This window comes from Globicephala melas, chromosome 14 (genome assembly GCF_963455315.2).
Source record: "Globicephala melas chromosome 14, mGloMel1.2, whole genome shotgun sequence".
In the NCBI taxonomy this organism is placed as follows: domain Eukaryota; kingdom Metazoa; phylum Chordata; class Mammalia; order Artiodactyla; family Delphinidae; genus Globicephala; species Globicephala melas.
Window position 1 is genome coordinate 56,810,913 of NC_083327.1, and position 15,809 is coordinate 56,826,721.

The 15,809-nt window shown below is 38.8% G+C and overlaps 1 protein-coding gene across 1 annotated transcript in view; it reads right to left on the minus strand.

Moving 5' to 3' along the window:
• Positions 1-3,047: 3,047 nt before the first annotated feature.
• The window catches only part of SAMD3 (sterile alpha motif domain containing 3), a 46,552-nt gene continuing 33,790 nt past the window's right edge, over positions 3,048-15,809 (minus strand). Inside the window, 2 exon segments of the mRNA XM_070043461.1 lie at positions 3,048-3,281; positions 9,641-9,841. Of these exon segments, the coding sequence (XP_069899562.1) occupies positions 3,105-3,281; positions 9,641-9,841 (378 nt within the window). The 3' untranslated portion in view covers positions 3,048-3,104.

A 15,809-nucleotide genomic window follows, 5' to 3' on the forward strand; every position in this document is an offset into this window, starting at 1 on the left:
TTGGGAGTTTGGGATTGACATATACACACTACCATATATAAAACAGATAATCAACAAGGACCTACTGTATAGCACAGGGAACTCTACTCAATATTCTGTAATAACCTAAATGGGAAAAGAATTTGAAAAAGAATAGATGCATGTATATGTGTAACTGAATCACTTTGAGGTACACCTGAAACTAACACAACATTGTTACAACTGTACTCCAGTATTAAAGAAAAAAAAAGAAAAAAAAAGCCAGCCATAGAGACTGTGGACCTCCAAGGGAAAGGACTCCTTAAGAACTTGGTAAATTCATTTGGGAGAAGAGGAGTAAGATTTTGAAATTTAAAAAAACGGGAGGGGGAGGTGTAAGCTGGGATGAAGTGAGAGAGTGGCATGGACATATATACACTACCAAACGTAAAACAGATAGCTAGTGGGAAGCAGCCACATAGCACAGGGAGATCAGCTCGGTGCTTTGTGACCGCCTGGAGGGGTGGGATAGGGAGAGTGGGAAGGAGATGCAAGAGGGAGGAGATATGGGGATATATGTATATGTATAGCTGATTCACTTTGTTATAAAGCAGAAACTAACACACCAGTGTAAAGCAATTATACTCCAATAAAGATGGTTTAAAAAAAAACACAAAAAACGGGAGTGGGGAGAGAATAATTGGAGGAAATAAAAGAAACTTTTTTTTGTAAGGAACTAAAGGCACATTGTAGTGAAAGGGAAGAAATGGAAACTGTAGAATTGGGACTAGTTATTCGAAAATGAAATGTACCAAATTGTTATTGCCTGTCCATTCTCATGTAAGGAGCAAAGAGTCATTGCAGAGGTGAGCAGCTGATCTTTCATTTTCTTTTATCTCACTGACTTAAGCATTTTAATGAACAGTTAGATATTAGTATTTTGCAGTATATCTAGAGACGTGCTATAAAAATATTTCTTCAGTAATTCATATGAGCCCTTTTCTTATTAAACTTCAAAAAACATTTTATTTGATGAAGTAACCCAGGAAATGTCCATCGCATTGTGGTGCAATATTAGCACACTTAAATTCTTCAGTCTCTAAACCCACCAGTTCTGTCAAAACTAATGTTGAGATTGTGATGATGACAAGGGGCACCTTAAAACTAATGTTGGATGAATTACAACATGGGGCTTTGGGCTGGGTGAGGCACCAGGACTAGGGCTCCTGAGAGAGGCTGGAGAGCCAGTCTAGGAAGGGTCCTAACCTGGAAGCTAGAAGCTGGGGCCCAAGTGGTGCTGGGAGTGAAAAGCAAGATCCTTATCACAGATCAAAACAAGCCCAAGGGGCAACCAGGGCAGATGAGGTCAAGGTGAAGGAAAACCGGAAACCGTGTGGGGAGACAAGAACCAGGCACATCACTGTATCTCAAGGGAGGGAAGCAGAGAAAGATGAAGACGGGTCACAGATGATCAAAACCTGTGCCAGCGAGATTGGCCAGAAATGAGACCTCAGGAATGCAGCAGCCCGGGTTCTCAACAGGTGTGAATGAAGGAAACCAAAACACCCCCCAGGGCAGGTCAGCTGAGGGAAAGAGGAACTGGGGAGTGTAAGCATCTTCTTAAAATGCTCAAAATGTTTCCAAGCAATGTTCAGACCAGAGGCAGAACCACAGGCCCCAAGTGTGCAGCTCCTGGACATTAAGTCTTTCAAAAGTGGGCACGTTGACTTAAGTGCAAGGTCATATCCTAATCTGAAGGATTTAAGAAAATGTGAAGCGTAGTGTCTTTTAAAAACTAATGCACCCTTGAAAGTGTTAACTTGGACTGGAATTGCTTAGAACTCAAAATAAACATCTCTTTAAGTAGTATTTTATTACAGAATTTCAAGAAAGAAAGTATTGAAGTGTAAAGATAGAAGGCATTGATATTCATTCAAATCCTAGAGACAAGATGATTTTCTAATACCTACCTCTACTAAATCAAAACAATCTTTAATAGTTTCAGCCATCCCAGAGATCAATTCTGATAAAATATTTGGCGTGCTATTAAGTGTTGAAATCCTACTTCCTTTTCCTTTCCTTTCACAGAAGGAAAATACGGACTGTGCGTGTCAAAAATCAGTGTCTCTAGGAAGTTGAGGGTTTGGGACAGTCTTCTTGGACACTCGATCCCAAATACATGGAAGGCAGCTATGAGAGTGGCCAAGGCTGTAATACAGTCATCCACCTTTGTGAGTCTCTCTTTTTCTAAATACAAAGAAAATTCACAGACATCCATGTTGAAAGGGTTCTTAACTTCTAACACGGGTGTGGACACTTGCACCTGAAAAAAAAAAAGATTACAGTAGTCACCACCCCATGATGTGTAAACTAGCTAAATAATACAAGATGCCTCAATCTAACCGTGATATTACAATATATGAGCTTGTTGCAATTTAGCATTATTTGTAAATATGACAAAACATAACTTCAAAATAGGCCACCATCCTGCTTCAAATAAATAATCATATAAAGAGATGAAATCTCAAACCAGTGATCACTGAAATACCGCATACCTTCTCATTCACAATGACAAAAAGGCTGGGATCCTCCCCGAAAACATCTGGTAGGAATAAACAGGTGGCTGTCATCTTCATATCTGTCAAAGCAAACAGGCTCACAGTCCAAGTAAAAATAAGCTCTTACCAATTGTTGTAAGTAAAGCCAGTATCAGAACATGTGGATTATTTTTTGTTACCTTCTACAGAGAACAAACTAGACTTCTTAGATCAGTGTTTCCCTACCATTTTTTAAACCAACATCCCCTTCTAATAAACATTCAAGATCTCCTGTTCTACCCTCCAGATCACTGCCAGGAGAAGATAAGAGTTCTGTACTCTCTGTCCCTCAGCCAGGGTGATTTCATTGTACTCTACCTTGTGGCTTGTAAATTACCTTGTGTATGAAATTAACAGGTTACTAGTTTCCTAAATATCATTTTACAATATCAAGTGTACTTTTAAAATCTACACCTCAACTCCTCCTAGTTGAGAAATTCTTTTTTCTTTCCCACATGTCGTTTCACTGAATTCTACAAAGCATGGCTTTCCTAATTATCCTGAATTACACAGATAACTGAGACCAGATCACCCTATCCCTTAGGTTTACTAACGTTTCAACATGTCTTCATCCGTATGCTGTTTCATTTTTTCTTGCAATGCAATATTGATTGGATTGTCCACCAAAGAAAAAGAAGCCAGTATATTTTCTGAATAGGATTCCAAAATGTGCCTTGTTTTCTTATAAATATCTGTTCTTGTAAGAAGTTGGAATTCTCTGAACAGCTGAAAAAGGAAAAAGATCACAAGAAAAGCTAATGTATAGAATGTAAGGAAGTAAATTACTCTTTAGAATTATATTAAGCTCTGAATGTTAGTTTATATACTAGATATTTGATTAGCTTTAGTGGAGAAGTATAAAGACTTAGGACGGAGGAGGAGAAAAGAATGAAAGCCTGAAGTGAACTGTCAGATTTCAGGAAGCAAACCTTGAAAAATTCCTGACCATGGTATCCTAAAGGGAAAAGAACTTTAGAAACTCTGTAAGATCAGACAGAAATAAAGGGTGAAAACCAAAATGAGTCTAGGAGATTTGACTACAAGGTGAAAGCAAAACCAGTTTACCTGTGTGGAAACCCCTTTCCTCAAAACCACCTTTTCTTGCCACTGCCTAAGTTCTTCCCTGCGGAGAAGTCCACCACCACTGTCCCCCTCCCAACTTTTCCGACAGAGTGGCATTATAAGACTGTTCGTCACCCACACTAGTAGGAATTATGTAATTATCACTTTCCTTAAAACACTATAAGGAACAGTTATATACTACCCACTGGGTCTCATCATTTCCTGAGTATCTTGGTGGATCCTAAACTGCCCAAAGATTAGGTCCAAAAGTTAAGTTATTGGAAAACTGGCATTCACATTCTCATAAAGACATAGCGGCTCTACTATCAGGCAACACTCAGTGGACGACTAATTTAGATTAATACCCTACAAAGAACCTCTCTCAGCAGGGAGATGTGAAGTGAGGCATGAGGAAGGTAAATATTGTCCACTTTCCTGGGCGCACAGCTTAGGAATTTTTTTAACCTTTTTCAAAAAAAATTAATCTCAGGTCGACCTTAAAGTTGCAGAAAGAGTAAACAGAGCTCGCAACTTCCCCCAAGGCTAACCCTTCTGATCCATTTGAAAGTACGCTGTAGATATGACGCCCTCTTACCCCTTAAAGCTTCATTGCATGTTATTATTCCTCGTACTTAGATAGAAGTACAAGGATGCTCTCCTATATAACTACAGCATAACCATCAAAATCAGGAAAATCGAATCCATTCAAACTTGCCGGTTGTTGCAGTCATGCTCTTTATAAATCCAGAACCTAATCCAGGAACACGTGAGATTTAGATATCATGTTTCTTTAGTCTCCTTCAATCTGAAGCAGCATCTTGGTTTTCTTAAATTCCCTGACATTTTTGAAAAGTAGAGGCCGATTACTTAGCAGAGCGCCCTTCATTCTAGGTTTGTACGATGTTTCTTCATGATTTATGAGTCATGGCAAGAATGCTGGCACCCCTCCATCAGAAGGTGGTAACTGGTGCCAGTACTGAAGACACTATATCAGTCGGTGGAGATGGAATCTGACGGGTTAATTAATATATGTTATTAACATATAGTTGTAAGTGTTTTAAGGGGGGTTTCCCTTGAGTTGATGTAAATATATTGTTTTTCCTGTCTTTCAGCCATAAGATTTCACATCCACCAATGATTCTTGCCTGAATCGAGTATTACTATTGAATATGATAGTTGCCAAATGGTGATTTTCTAATTCCATAATTCTTTCGAAATTTATTGGCTTTCTACTCTACGGTGTAGCTTTCTCTTCTCCTACATTAATTTATTCATTTATTTGTATCACTACAGAATAATAAATCCCTCTTTACTCAAGTGATCATAACTCTAATCCTTTCATTATTTATATTAATGCTCAGATTGTCCACATTCGGCCAGTAGGAGTTGACCCCTGAATCCTCTTGACATAGCCTCTTGGTCTGTGAGCACTTCCTTAGTTTCTGGCACTACACAATATTTCAGGCTCGTCTCGTATTTTTTCTGCCTCAGCCTTGGAGTCAGCTATTTCTACAAAAGCCCCGGGTTCCTTTTAATGGAGAATGATATTTAAAAACTAAGATTTCAGCCCTTGATGTGCTCATTGCTTCACTGGTGTTCTAGGATTTCTTACAGAACAAAGCTAGGAAATACATATTTGTATATACATGCACACACACAGACATACATCTATCTGTTTAAATATCTATATATACGTATTAAAAACCATGAGTTCACACTGATACCTTCAATTCCAACCCAGCAACACAGGCCTTATTCCAACCTCCCTGCTTCCCATACATCCTCTCTCAACAGCGAAAACCTGGCTCCCATTATCCCGGATGTATTGATATTTACTTATTTGCCCAAATCTTCCCCAAACATCATGTAGCCAAACCCCCAGCCACGAATGGTCAGTCACAGAATGGCCAACCCGATATTTACTTATTTGCTCAAATCTTCCCCAAACCTCATGTAGCCAAACCCCCAGTCGTGAATGGTCAGTCACAGAACAGCCCCTCTTTCTACAACCCCAGGTTTTGTCCCAAAGGTTATTAACCTTAATCATTTTTCCTTTTCTATTCAGATTGGATCATTTCTATCTTCAAGTTCACAGACCCTTAGTTTGCATTTCCCAATAAGCATTTCCCTATCCAATGATGTTTTCATTTCAGATAAATGTTCTTTTCAGTTCTGAATTTCAATTTGGTTCTTTTAAAATATATATTCCATTCTCTGCTAAGATGCCCCGCAGTGCTGCTGCATGGAATTCACTGGTTTTACCGTGTTCCTACCACCCTGAAGCAGCTGGCTTGATAGAACGGTGAAATGGCCTTTTGAAGACTTCGTTACAGCACCAGTTAGGTAGCAGTTCCTTGTAGGGCTGGGGAAAGGTTCTCCAGGAGCTGTATATGTGCTGAGTCAGAGCCCAATATATGGTGCTGTTTCTCTCATAGCCAGAATTCACAGGTCCAGGAATCCAGGGATAGAAGATGGAGCGGCACCACTCACTATTACCCCTAGTGACCACTAGTAGGGAGTCTGGATTAAACTGTGTTCCTTTCAAGGGTGTTAAATTTTGTTGTGGCAGGCAATTAAATTTCTGGTTGATCCTTCTGGTTCTGTCAGACTTAATCTTATTGTTTGTTTGAATGAGTTTGTTTCGGTTTATTTTGGGGTTTGTCCTTAGTTCTAGTCAATGGCCCCAACTCAAATCTAGGACATAAAGTATGGACTTCCTGGAGTCTCAGATGGACGCCCAAGACTCTCAGCAAGGTCTTCCCACTCTGACTGGGCCGGAATTCTTATTTTTCAACACCGTGTCGCCTCTGCTTTCAGGTTGCCGTCCTGTGGCAGCCCCTCTTCGCAGCTTTGTGGGGTCTTGTCCTGTGCAGTCCAGCTCTCAGCCGAAGACCTCTGGGGGATCCCTCCATGGACTTCTGCCCTCCATCTTTCCTCTAGGACCTTCTCTCGCAAATACCAGCTACTTCATCATTCCCAAACTCCCACCTCTAACTATTCAACTCTGTGAGACCACCATTCTGCTTGGCTTTCACCTTTTTGTGCCATGATCTAGAAAGTAACCCCAAGGAAGAAAACTGAGGCACATCCTGTATGTTCCCCTTTAATCAAGATCAGAGTCCTACGGATACAGAGAACAAACTAGTGGTTGCCAGAGGGAAGGGGATGGGGAATGGGTGAAACACATGAAGGGGACCAAGAGGTAAAAAATTACTAGTTATAAAATAAATAAGTCACAGGGATGTAAGGTACAACACAGGAAATATAGTCAATATAATTGTAATAACTTTCTATAATGCATAATCTATAAAAATATCGAATCACTATGTTGTACGCCTAAAACTAACGTAATGTTGTAAGTCAACTATAATTCAATTAACTTATTAAAAATAATCAATTTCATAAAACAAACAAAAAAAAGAGCAGAGTCCTGCGATGCCTACTCTCCAGTGCCTGGAAGCAGTTGCCTCATAGATATTTTTCCCAGTTTTATCCATGTTAATGATGGGAAGGTAGGTCCAGGACCAGTTTCTCCATCATGGCCAAAAACAAAACTCAGATTCTCTTGTTTTCCTTTGAAACTTTATATTAGCTGGTGATTCTTAGGCACTTCACTTAAGTTTTAAACAATGATTGTTGAAAGTTTCTCAGTAATGTGAAAACTATAGCATTTCAAAGGATTTACTGGAAATTTGAGGAATTATTTAAATTTGTGTTTGGTATTTTCCCCTCTTCAACTTTTCTTACTTGTTTTGTGCCACATCCACTAGGTCCCAGTAACAAATTCCTAGTTGATAATATTCTACTCTCAGGAAGTACATTTTAAAAGTTTAAATTTTTAAATTTTCTGTTGAGAGAAAGTTTTTTGAGAGGAGGACGTTGATGAGTACAGGTGGTAATTGAGGGTCCTGGGACCAGCTTCCCACACTGGCTGCTTCTTTTCAACCAACCTGCGTCCACCAGCTCCCTAAGCGCCAAGTGTTTTCACATTGGCAGTAGAAACAAACAGGTGATGGGGGAGGTCTGAAGCAGAGGCAGCTGTCCTACTACAGGGATTGTTTGTTAGCTGGGTATTTGTAAGCAAGGTCGAACTTGCTTTTATTTTCAGAAGCACCACAAGGATTTTATGAATTGTTAATCCCAGCTAGCTACCCAAGGCTGAGTTAGGGACATACTTCCTGAAGAAGCCTAAAATGTTTAATCCTTTTTTTTTACAACAATAAATAGGGCAACTTTATTCAGTAAGTACAGCCATTACCAAAACTATACCCCAATCCACATTTTGAATATAAAGGTGAAAGACCTGAGGGAATAGGAAGAAAAGACTTACAGATGCCACAATGGGAGACTTAAACAAAGCAGGAGAGATACAGCCTTAGGTCTGAAATGTCTCTACTCTTCATTAGAGCTATAATGAACCCCAGATTTACTATCAACTATAGTTCTTTGAAAGGCCACTGAACCATAGCTCATCTGTTTTAATCACTAAAACTTTGTAGGCTGCAGTCCAGTGAAAACCTCAAAGGTTGCAACATCAGTGACCAGAGCAGCCTTACCAACCACTGTTGTAAGTGGGGAATGGGGAAAATACATGAAGGGGACCAAGAGTCCCCTTGGTTTGTGTCCCCCACCAAATGTTTGTGTCCCCCACCAAATTCATATGTTGAAACCTAGCAGTGTGATGGTATTAGGAGATGAGGTCTTTGGGAGGTGCTTAGGTCATGAGGGCAGAGTCCTCATAAATGGGGTTAGTGCCCTTATACAAAAGCCCCCAGAGAGCTAGCTTGCCCTTCAGCCGTATGAAATTACAGCTAAGAAACACCATCCATGAACCAGAAAGTAGACTCTCACCAGACACTAAATCTGAAGGTACCTTGATCTTGAACTTCCCCGACTCCAGAACTGGGAGAAATAAATTTCAATTGTTTATAAGCTACTCAGTCGATGGTATTTTTGTTTACAGCAGCTAGATTGGACTAAGACACCAACCATCTACTAACTCATCCAGCATTCAAAAAAATCAATACTTCATTTGTATTTTACACACAGTACTCTGCTAGGTACTTTGGGAACTACTACAATGTTCAGAACATGCTCCTTACATTTAAGGAGTTTATAGGCTATCAGTTTAACAGTTTTTTGCTTTAAAAGTATATTTTGTACGTGTGTCAATCTGGCATACTCTTCTAACAGCTAGAGGCTACCGTATATTACTGTTCCTAGCAACCCAAAGATTAAGGAGAAAGCAAGCAATAAATAAGGTAGGGTTGCTGAGAAAAAATTAAATAAAATAATCCATGTAAAGCACTGAGAACATAGCTGCTATGTAGCAAACACTCAGATGTTTGCTATAGACATTATGTTTAAAATAAAGCATGTAGGCAAATTCTTATTTCCGTTTCTTTTGGAAGAAGAAAAGCCTGTAAAACTTTTCATTTCCAGTTTGGTTGACTGCACCTACAGAATTCCTCCATGAAATGTATTCTCAGATAAAAACATTGAAGAGTCTTTCATTATACACTACAGCCAAAATTACACTAAAATTGTACCAGGACCCTTTAATGTCCACCTTAAATAAACTAAATGGCAGGGTGTCTGATCTACCCATACACTTCGTATATTTTAAGGCCACTTTATGAAATGATTTAGGATCATAAAGGAAATAGATTTTGAGTAATGTTGCATGCTAACAGTTATCTCATAAACTATCTTGACTGTCTAAATGCATGCAAAGGGAGAATGTTGCCCACTGTCAAAATACCCCAAAGTAGTGGTGCCCCTGCCTCCACAATGTGTCCAGTGATGGAGAACGCTTCAAAGCTGAAGGCAGCCAGTGTGCGTTATCAGAATATGATTCCAGAAATTTTTACCAAATGGTCCTACTTGTACCCCTTGGGCCTCGCGCATTCTCCTGAGATTCATAACCACCATCTTGCTGCATAGTCTTGTTGCCACTCCAAGAGGAAAGAGACAAAAATCAGTTTGGACATTATAATCAGACTATGATAAGCGAATAAAAATACCTGATAGGGGCACTTCAGGAAAGGAAACATTTTAAGAATGACCTTGAGAGGTGCTCTGCTGCCGATCAACTTTCTTCTTATTTCCAAAGTCTGGCTCATCCTCTTATCAATTTCACTCCAGTCCTTTTCTGTTTTCACATATTCTTGCTGGAACCAGTTAATATGTTCATCTACCTCATAATCTAAACAAACAGCTTCCTCCTACAAAATATTTTCACAATATTAATATGTTCCATGTTTCAAGTGGCAGTATAATGCTTCATGAGAACCTGAATTATGGGCTGTATGACACACTCAACGATTCACTCATGGGGTGAGCACGACTATGTAGCATTACGCTTGGCTTTGAATGTGGTTAACAAATGTCTTTGATGCTGTGAACAAATCAAAGAGTTAATTACTGACTCTGGAATTATAATCTGTTCTCTTTTTTAAAAATTTTATTTATTTATTTATTCATTTATTTAATTTTTGGCTGCATTGGGTCTTTGCTGCTGCACACGGGTTTTCTCTAGTTGCTGAGAGCAGGGGCTACTCTTTGTTGCGGTGGGTGGGCTTCTCATTGCGGTGGCTTCTCTTGCTGCGGAGCACTGGCTTCTAGGTTCACGGGCTTCAGTAGTTGTGGCACATGGGCTTCAGTAGTTGTGGCTCGCGAGTTCTAGAGCTCAGGCTCAGTAGTTGTGGTGCACGGGCTTAGTTGCTCCGCGGCATGTGGGATCTTCCCAGACCAGGGCTCGAACCCGTGTCCCCTGCATTGGCAGGTGGATTCTTAACCACTGCACCACCAGGGAAGTCCCATAATCTGTTCTCTTGACAGATGTAAGAGTTATTTCATTTCCTACATATCTTTTTATGTGGAAACCTAGATTACCCAGAATGTTCACACTGAATAGAAATGTCATTTATTCCTATGCATTTAAATTTTAGAAGACAAAATATTAAGAAGAGATAAAAGGTTTTAAATTAAGTTTTTGTTATTGTTATTGCTTGTACTTTTCCTTCTTAAATGCTTTTTTAGGGCTGCAGTACCATGCCATATAATCCAAATTCAAAATAATTATGGTGGGTATTTTGTGATGCTGAATCATGAAGCTGTCAATTATATTCGCTATGCATTTGGGTACACTGGATGGGGTGGGGTGGCTAAAAGTACCTCACATATTCTCATTAAAAATCTAAGGTAGGGACTCCCCTGGTGGCACAGTCGCAACTACTGCCCGCGAGCCGCAACTACTGAAGCCCGTGCACCTAGAGCCCGTGCTCCACAACAAGAGAAGCCACCGCAATGAGAAGCCCATGCACGCAATGAAGAGTAGCCCCAGCTCACCGCGGCTAGAGAAAGCCCACGTGCAGCAAGACCCAATGCAGCCAAAAATAAATAAATAAATAAATGTATTTTTTAAAAAAATCTAAGATAATCAACAGGCTTTGAGAAGACAAGAAAAAAAATCTTTCTAGAAAAGTTAGTTGAGCGGACATTTGGCTGAACTATACTTGAATCAACAAGTTGACAAACTGTCTAGCTGACATGTGAGCAGATGTTACCTGTAAAAGATGGAAAAATGGTAAAGAGCCTAAAAGGCTCCTATATCAAGACTTTTACAAGCATTTTAGGAAAGCGTCAGGTAGATCCACTATCTGTGAACATAGGATGATTAGCAAGACATAGACCAAGTGAACAGATTCCTAGAAAAATATACAGACTAAAAAGAAATTCCTAGAACCTTACATAAATTTAATTAGAAGACAAAAGTCTTTCCACAAAGAAAATACCAAGACCTGAAGTTTTCATAGACAAATTCTACTAAACTTTCAAAACAGAGGGCATACCAAATTTACGCAAATTTTTTCAAGGAGTCAAAAAAAAAAAGAAATTCTATGAAGAATTCCAACCCATTCTATGAAGCCTCTATGTCTACGACATTGATTCCCAAACCTGAAAGAACTGTATGAGAGAGGATAATTACAGGTCAATCTCATTCATGAACAAAGTTGCAAATATTAGGAACAAGGAACAACTAACTTGGATCTATCCCAGAAATGCAACAAGGGTTTGACGTTAGTAACTGGTCATGCTCCCTGCTAACTATGGTGTTCCCCAGAGAGTGTCTTTAACCCTCTAACTCCTCTAAGGGGGTATTTATCTGAGTTATCCGGTCTAAAAGCCACTAGCCACATATGGCTATGGAGCATTTGAACTGTGGCTAGACCAAATTAAGATGTGTGCTGGCAACACTGAATTTCAAAGACTTAGGATGAAAAACAAGAATGTAAAACATCTCATTAACAATTTTTCATAATGATTACATGTTGAAATGATAATATTGGGTCAAGTAAACTATACTCTTAATGTTATAATTCCGCCTGCTTCTTTTTACGTTTTTTAATGTGGCTGCTAGGAAATCTTAAATTATATCTGTGGTTTGTATTATATTTTTATTGAACAGTGCTGTGTTAGATGCTAGAGTTTTCTTCATACCAAATTCCAGTCATCCCTGTTTCCACTTCTATTGTCATCGGAAACGATGTTTCCCTGTGTAACTTGAACAGTCTCTTTCCTTAACATTCAGTCACGTGTCTTAGTCAATCAGCAGGGAAACTGCTTTGACTTTGCCCCGTGTTTCCAAGTGCACGGCTGACTTGTAAAACTTCACAGTATTAGCAAATGTGCCACCTGCTGATGGCAGTAATTGCATTATATCCAGAATGCAATTAACTGTCAACGTTTTTCTTCAACTTTTGCTTCTTGTTCAGTTTTGCACCATGAGAGAAACATCTGTGGAAAAGGCTGCAAAAATGATTAGTATTTATACAATAAATCATTATGTCAGGTGCAGTAAGAAACAAACAGTAAATGCCCTAAAAGAAACCTAGTGTTATGTCCTTAGCATTGACTAAGCAGTTTTTGCATGACTTTCAATTCCATTGTATTTGTAAGCCAAAGAAAGCTAACACACAAAACTGTTTCATGACTTTCAAAGTCACTGGGTACATATATACCCAATAAGTAGGAAAAGAAATGTTTTAAGAGAGAAATGAATTACAGTAGCCCCCTACTTATCTGCGGGGGATACGTTCCAAGAGCCCCAGTGGAAGCCTGAAACCACAGATGGCACTGAACCTTATATATACACTATGTTTTTCCCTTAATACGTACCTATGATAAAGTTTAATTTATAAATTAGGCACAGTAAGAGAGTAACAACAATAATAATAAAATAGAACAATTATAACAATACACTGTAATAAAAGTTACGTGAACTCTCTCTCAACTTAAAACTTATAAATTCTTTATTTCTAGAACTTTCCATTTAATATTTTCAGAACACAGTCGACTGAAGGTAACTGAAACCCCAGAAAGTGAAACTGTGGATGTTGGGGGGGGGGCTACTGTATAAGTATAGTGTTAGTAATTTAACACCCGGCAGTTTGTTTGTTTATTTATCTATTTATTTATTTAACAAAAGTCTGGAGGACTTTGGATGCAAGGACACCCCACAATCACTTATTAAATCCCTGTGTTCCTGTCCTAGATATAGCATAAGTTTAAAAAAAAAAAGCATAAATTAACCCCTCTACAGAAACTGCTGCAACATTCCCAGTATATGTTTGATAAGATATTTCACAGCAGAATCGGGCAAAATATTGTGTTTTCTTCATGTTTCAGACTCTGAGAAGAGTCCATAATACTCCATCACTTGATGAAGCCTGCCCTGGAACAGGAGAATCACTGAGATGTGGATCCAAAGCCTGACGTGCTATACTTGGAGCCGCTGGTATTACTCAGGATAGGCAAGATGCTGCTGCTCTATCTAACAACCCCCAAACGTCAGAGCAACAGACGTTTATCACTCATGTGAACGTCCCTCTCGGGGCCCAGCTTCTCATCCTCTTCACCCAGGAAACTGGCTCCACCAGCTAGAATATCAGTCATCGTTGCAAAAGCAAGGGGAAAGATGGGGCACTGCATACTGGATCTTCAATGCGCTTCACATTTCTTCTCACGTTCCATTGATCAGTCGGTCTCATGGCTGCATCTCACTTCAAGGTAGGGGAGATGTACCAACATGCTGATTGTCTGGAGGAGATGAGCTGATTAAATTGGTGAGCAGCAATCACATCCACACTCATCCACCTCTGCGCTTCTTACTATGTGAGAGCACAGCTCTCCTTGTAGCTTTAGCCAATTTCAGACAGGGTTTTCTGGTAGCTATAGCCAAAACCATAATAATTGAACACTGGAACACCCAATTCTCAAACCAGAAATCAGTTCCCTAGATGAATTCTATGTCTAGCAATAAATCCTTCAAATACCAAGGAGAGATTTAAGATATTCGCAGATAAATAAAAAGTGAGAGGATTGATCACTAGCAGATCTGCCCTACCAGAAATGCTAAAGATGGTCTTTCAAGCTAAAATGGAAGAACATTGACTGTAACTCAAATCCACAAGAAAAAGAGCAGTGGTAAAGGTCACTACATAGGTAAGTACAAGAGACAGTATCAATGTATTTTCAGGTTGTAACTCCTTCTTTCTCCCATCTTGTTTTAAAAACAATTGCATGAAGCAAGAGTTATAAATTCTGTGTTGATGGGCATACAGGGTATAAAAGGAAGACAAGTGTAGTTATACAGGGGCAAAGTTTTTATATGCTGTTATAATTAAATGGATATTAATCCAAACTAGATTATTATAAATCAAGATGTTAGTTGTAATCCCCAGGGCAACCACTAAGGAAATAATTATGAATGTTTATTTACTAAAAGAAACAATAGGGAAATTAAATTAATACACTAGAAAATATTTACTTAACGCAAAATAAGGCAGTAATTAAGGAATAAAGTAACAAGAAAAAGATGACATATAGAAAACAAATAGCAGACATAAATCCTAACTTACCAGTAATCACATCAGGTAACTGACAAAATGGATTTTAAAAAAATGATCTAAATATATACTGTCTACTAGAGACACACTTTAGATTCAAAGACATAAGTAGATTGAAAGTAAAAAGATGGGAAAAGATATACCAGTAAGCAGTAACCGAGAGACAGAATAGCTATACTAATATGCAACAAAATAAATTTTAAGACAAAAATTGTTCCTAGAGACAAAGGAAGATATTTTATAATGGGAAGAGGGCCAATCCATTAGGAAGATATAACAATTATAAACTTATATACACCTAGCAACGGCACCCCCAAGTCAGGTGGCAAAAACTGATAGAATGGAAGGGAGAAAGAGACAATTCAGTAATAATAGTAGCTGGAGATTTCAATATGTCACTTTCAATAATGAATAGAGCCACTAAACAGATGGTAAACAAGAAACTGGAAGACTAGAGTGACTGCTATTCCTGGAGAAGACATGGATGGTAAGAACTTGAAGCTGGATATAATAAGTCATGCATGAAATGAAAACCTCCAAGAAGATGATGTCAAAAGGAACTTTGAAGAAACTGATTGATAGGATTAAATTATTTACTTAAAACTCTTTACAAAAACCAAAATATAGACTACATTAACTGATAAAGATAACATAATCTGTGCACTTAAAGATCACATTAATAGCCTCCAAACTGAGAGAACTTTATTGCAATTAGGAAAAAAAAAAAAAAAGAAAGAGAGAAAAGCAAAAGCCCCTGTGGAAAATTCAAAGTCCTTCCTGTACTGCTTCAAGAAACCAAAATAAATGTTCACCACATATCCATGTCAGAGTTAATCCACTCCATAAAGACAGAGGAGAATCTTTTCAAAGTGGATGAAAAGATCAGGCATAAATGTGAAGGACTGGACACATGAAAGATTCAAGCCAGGTTTTTATCAGAAAAATTTGAAAGAAGCAATGACTATTATTAAAGTCAGCTTATATCCCAAGAGTGAAAAGTTTATGGTAGTAAGTCGAAGCCTCTACTGGCTGAAAGAAACCTCAATAACTTAAGAAAAGAAAATGCGTGCATTAGTCAAAAAGCATTAAAGACGAGTTTAAGCATTTCAAAGTATGTTTGCATCCTGATGTTTCAAATGGGGCATGGAGGGGGGAGGGATAAATTAGGAGTTAGCAGAGGCCCAAAGGGGCCACCAAGGAATCCTCTGGATGGAGAGATTTCTGAGAAATGATGTGCATCAGGCTGGGTGAGTGTGAAGATCGGGGTCCAGGGCCCTATGTC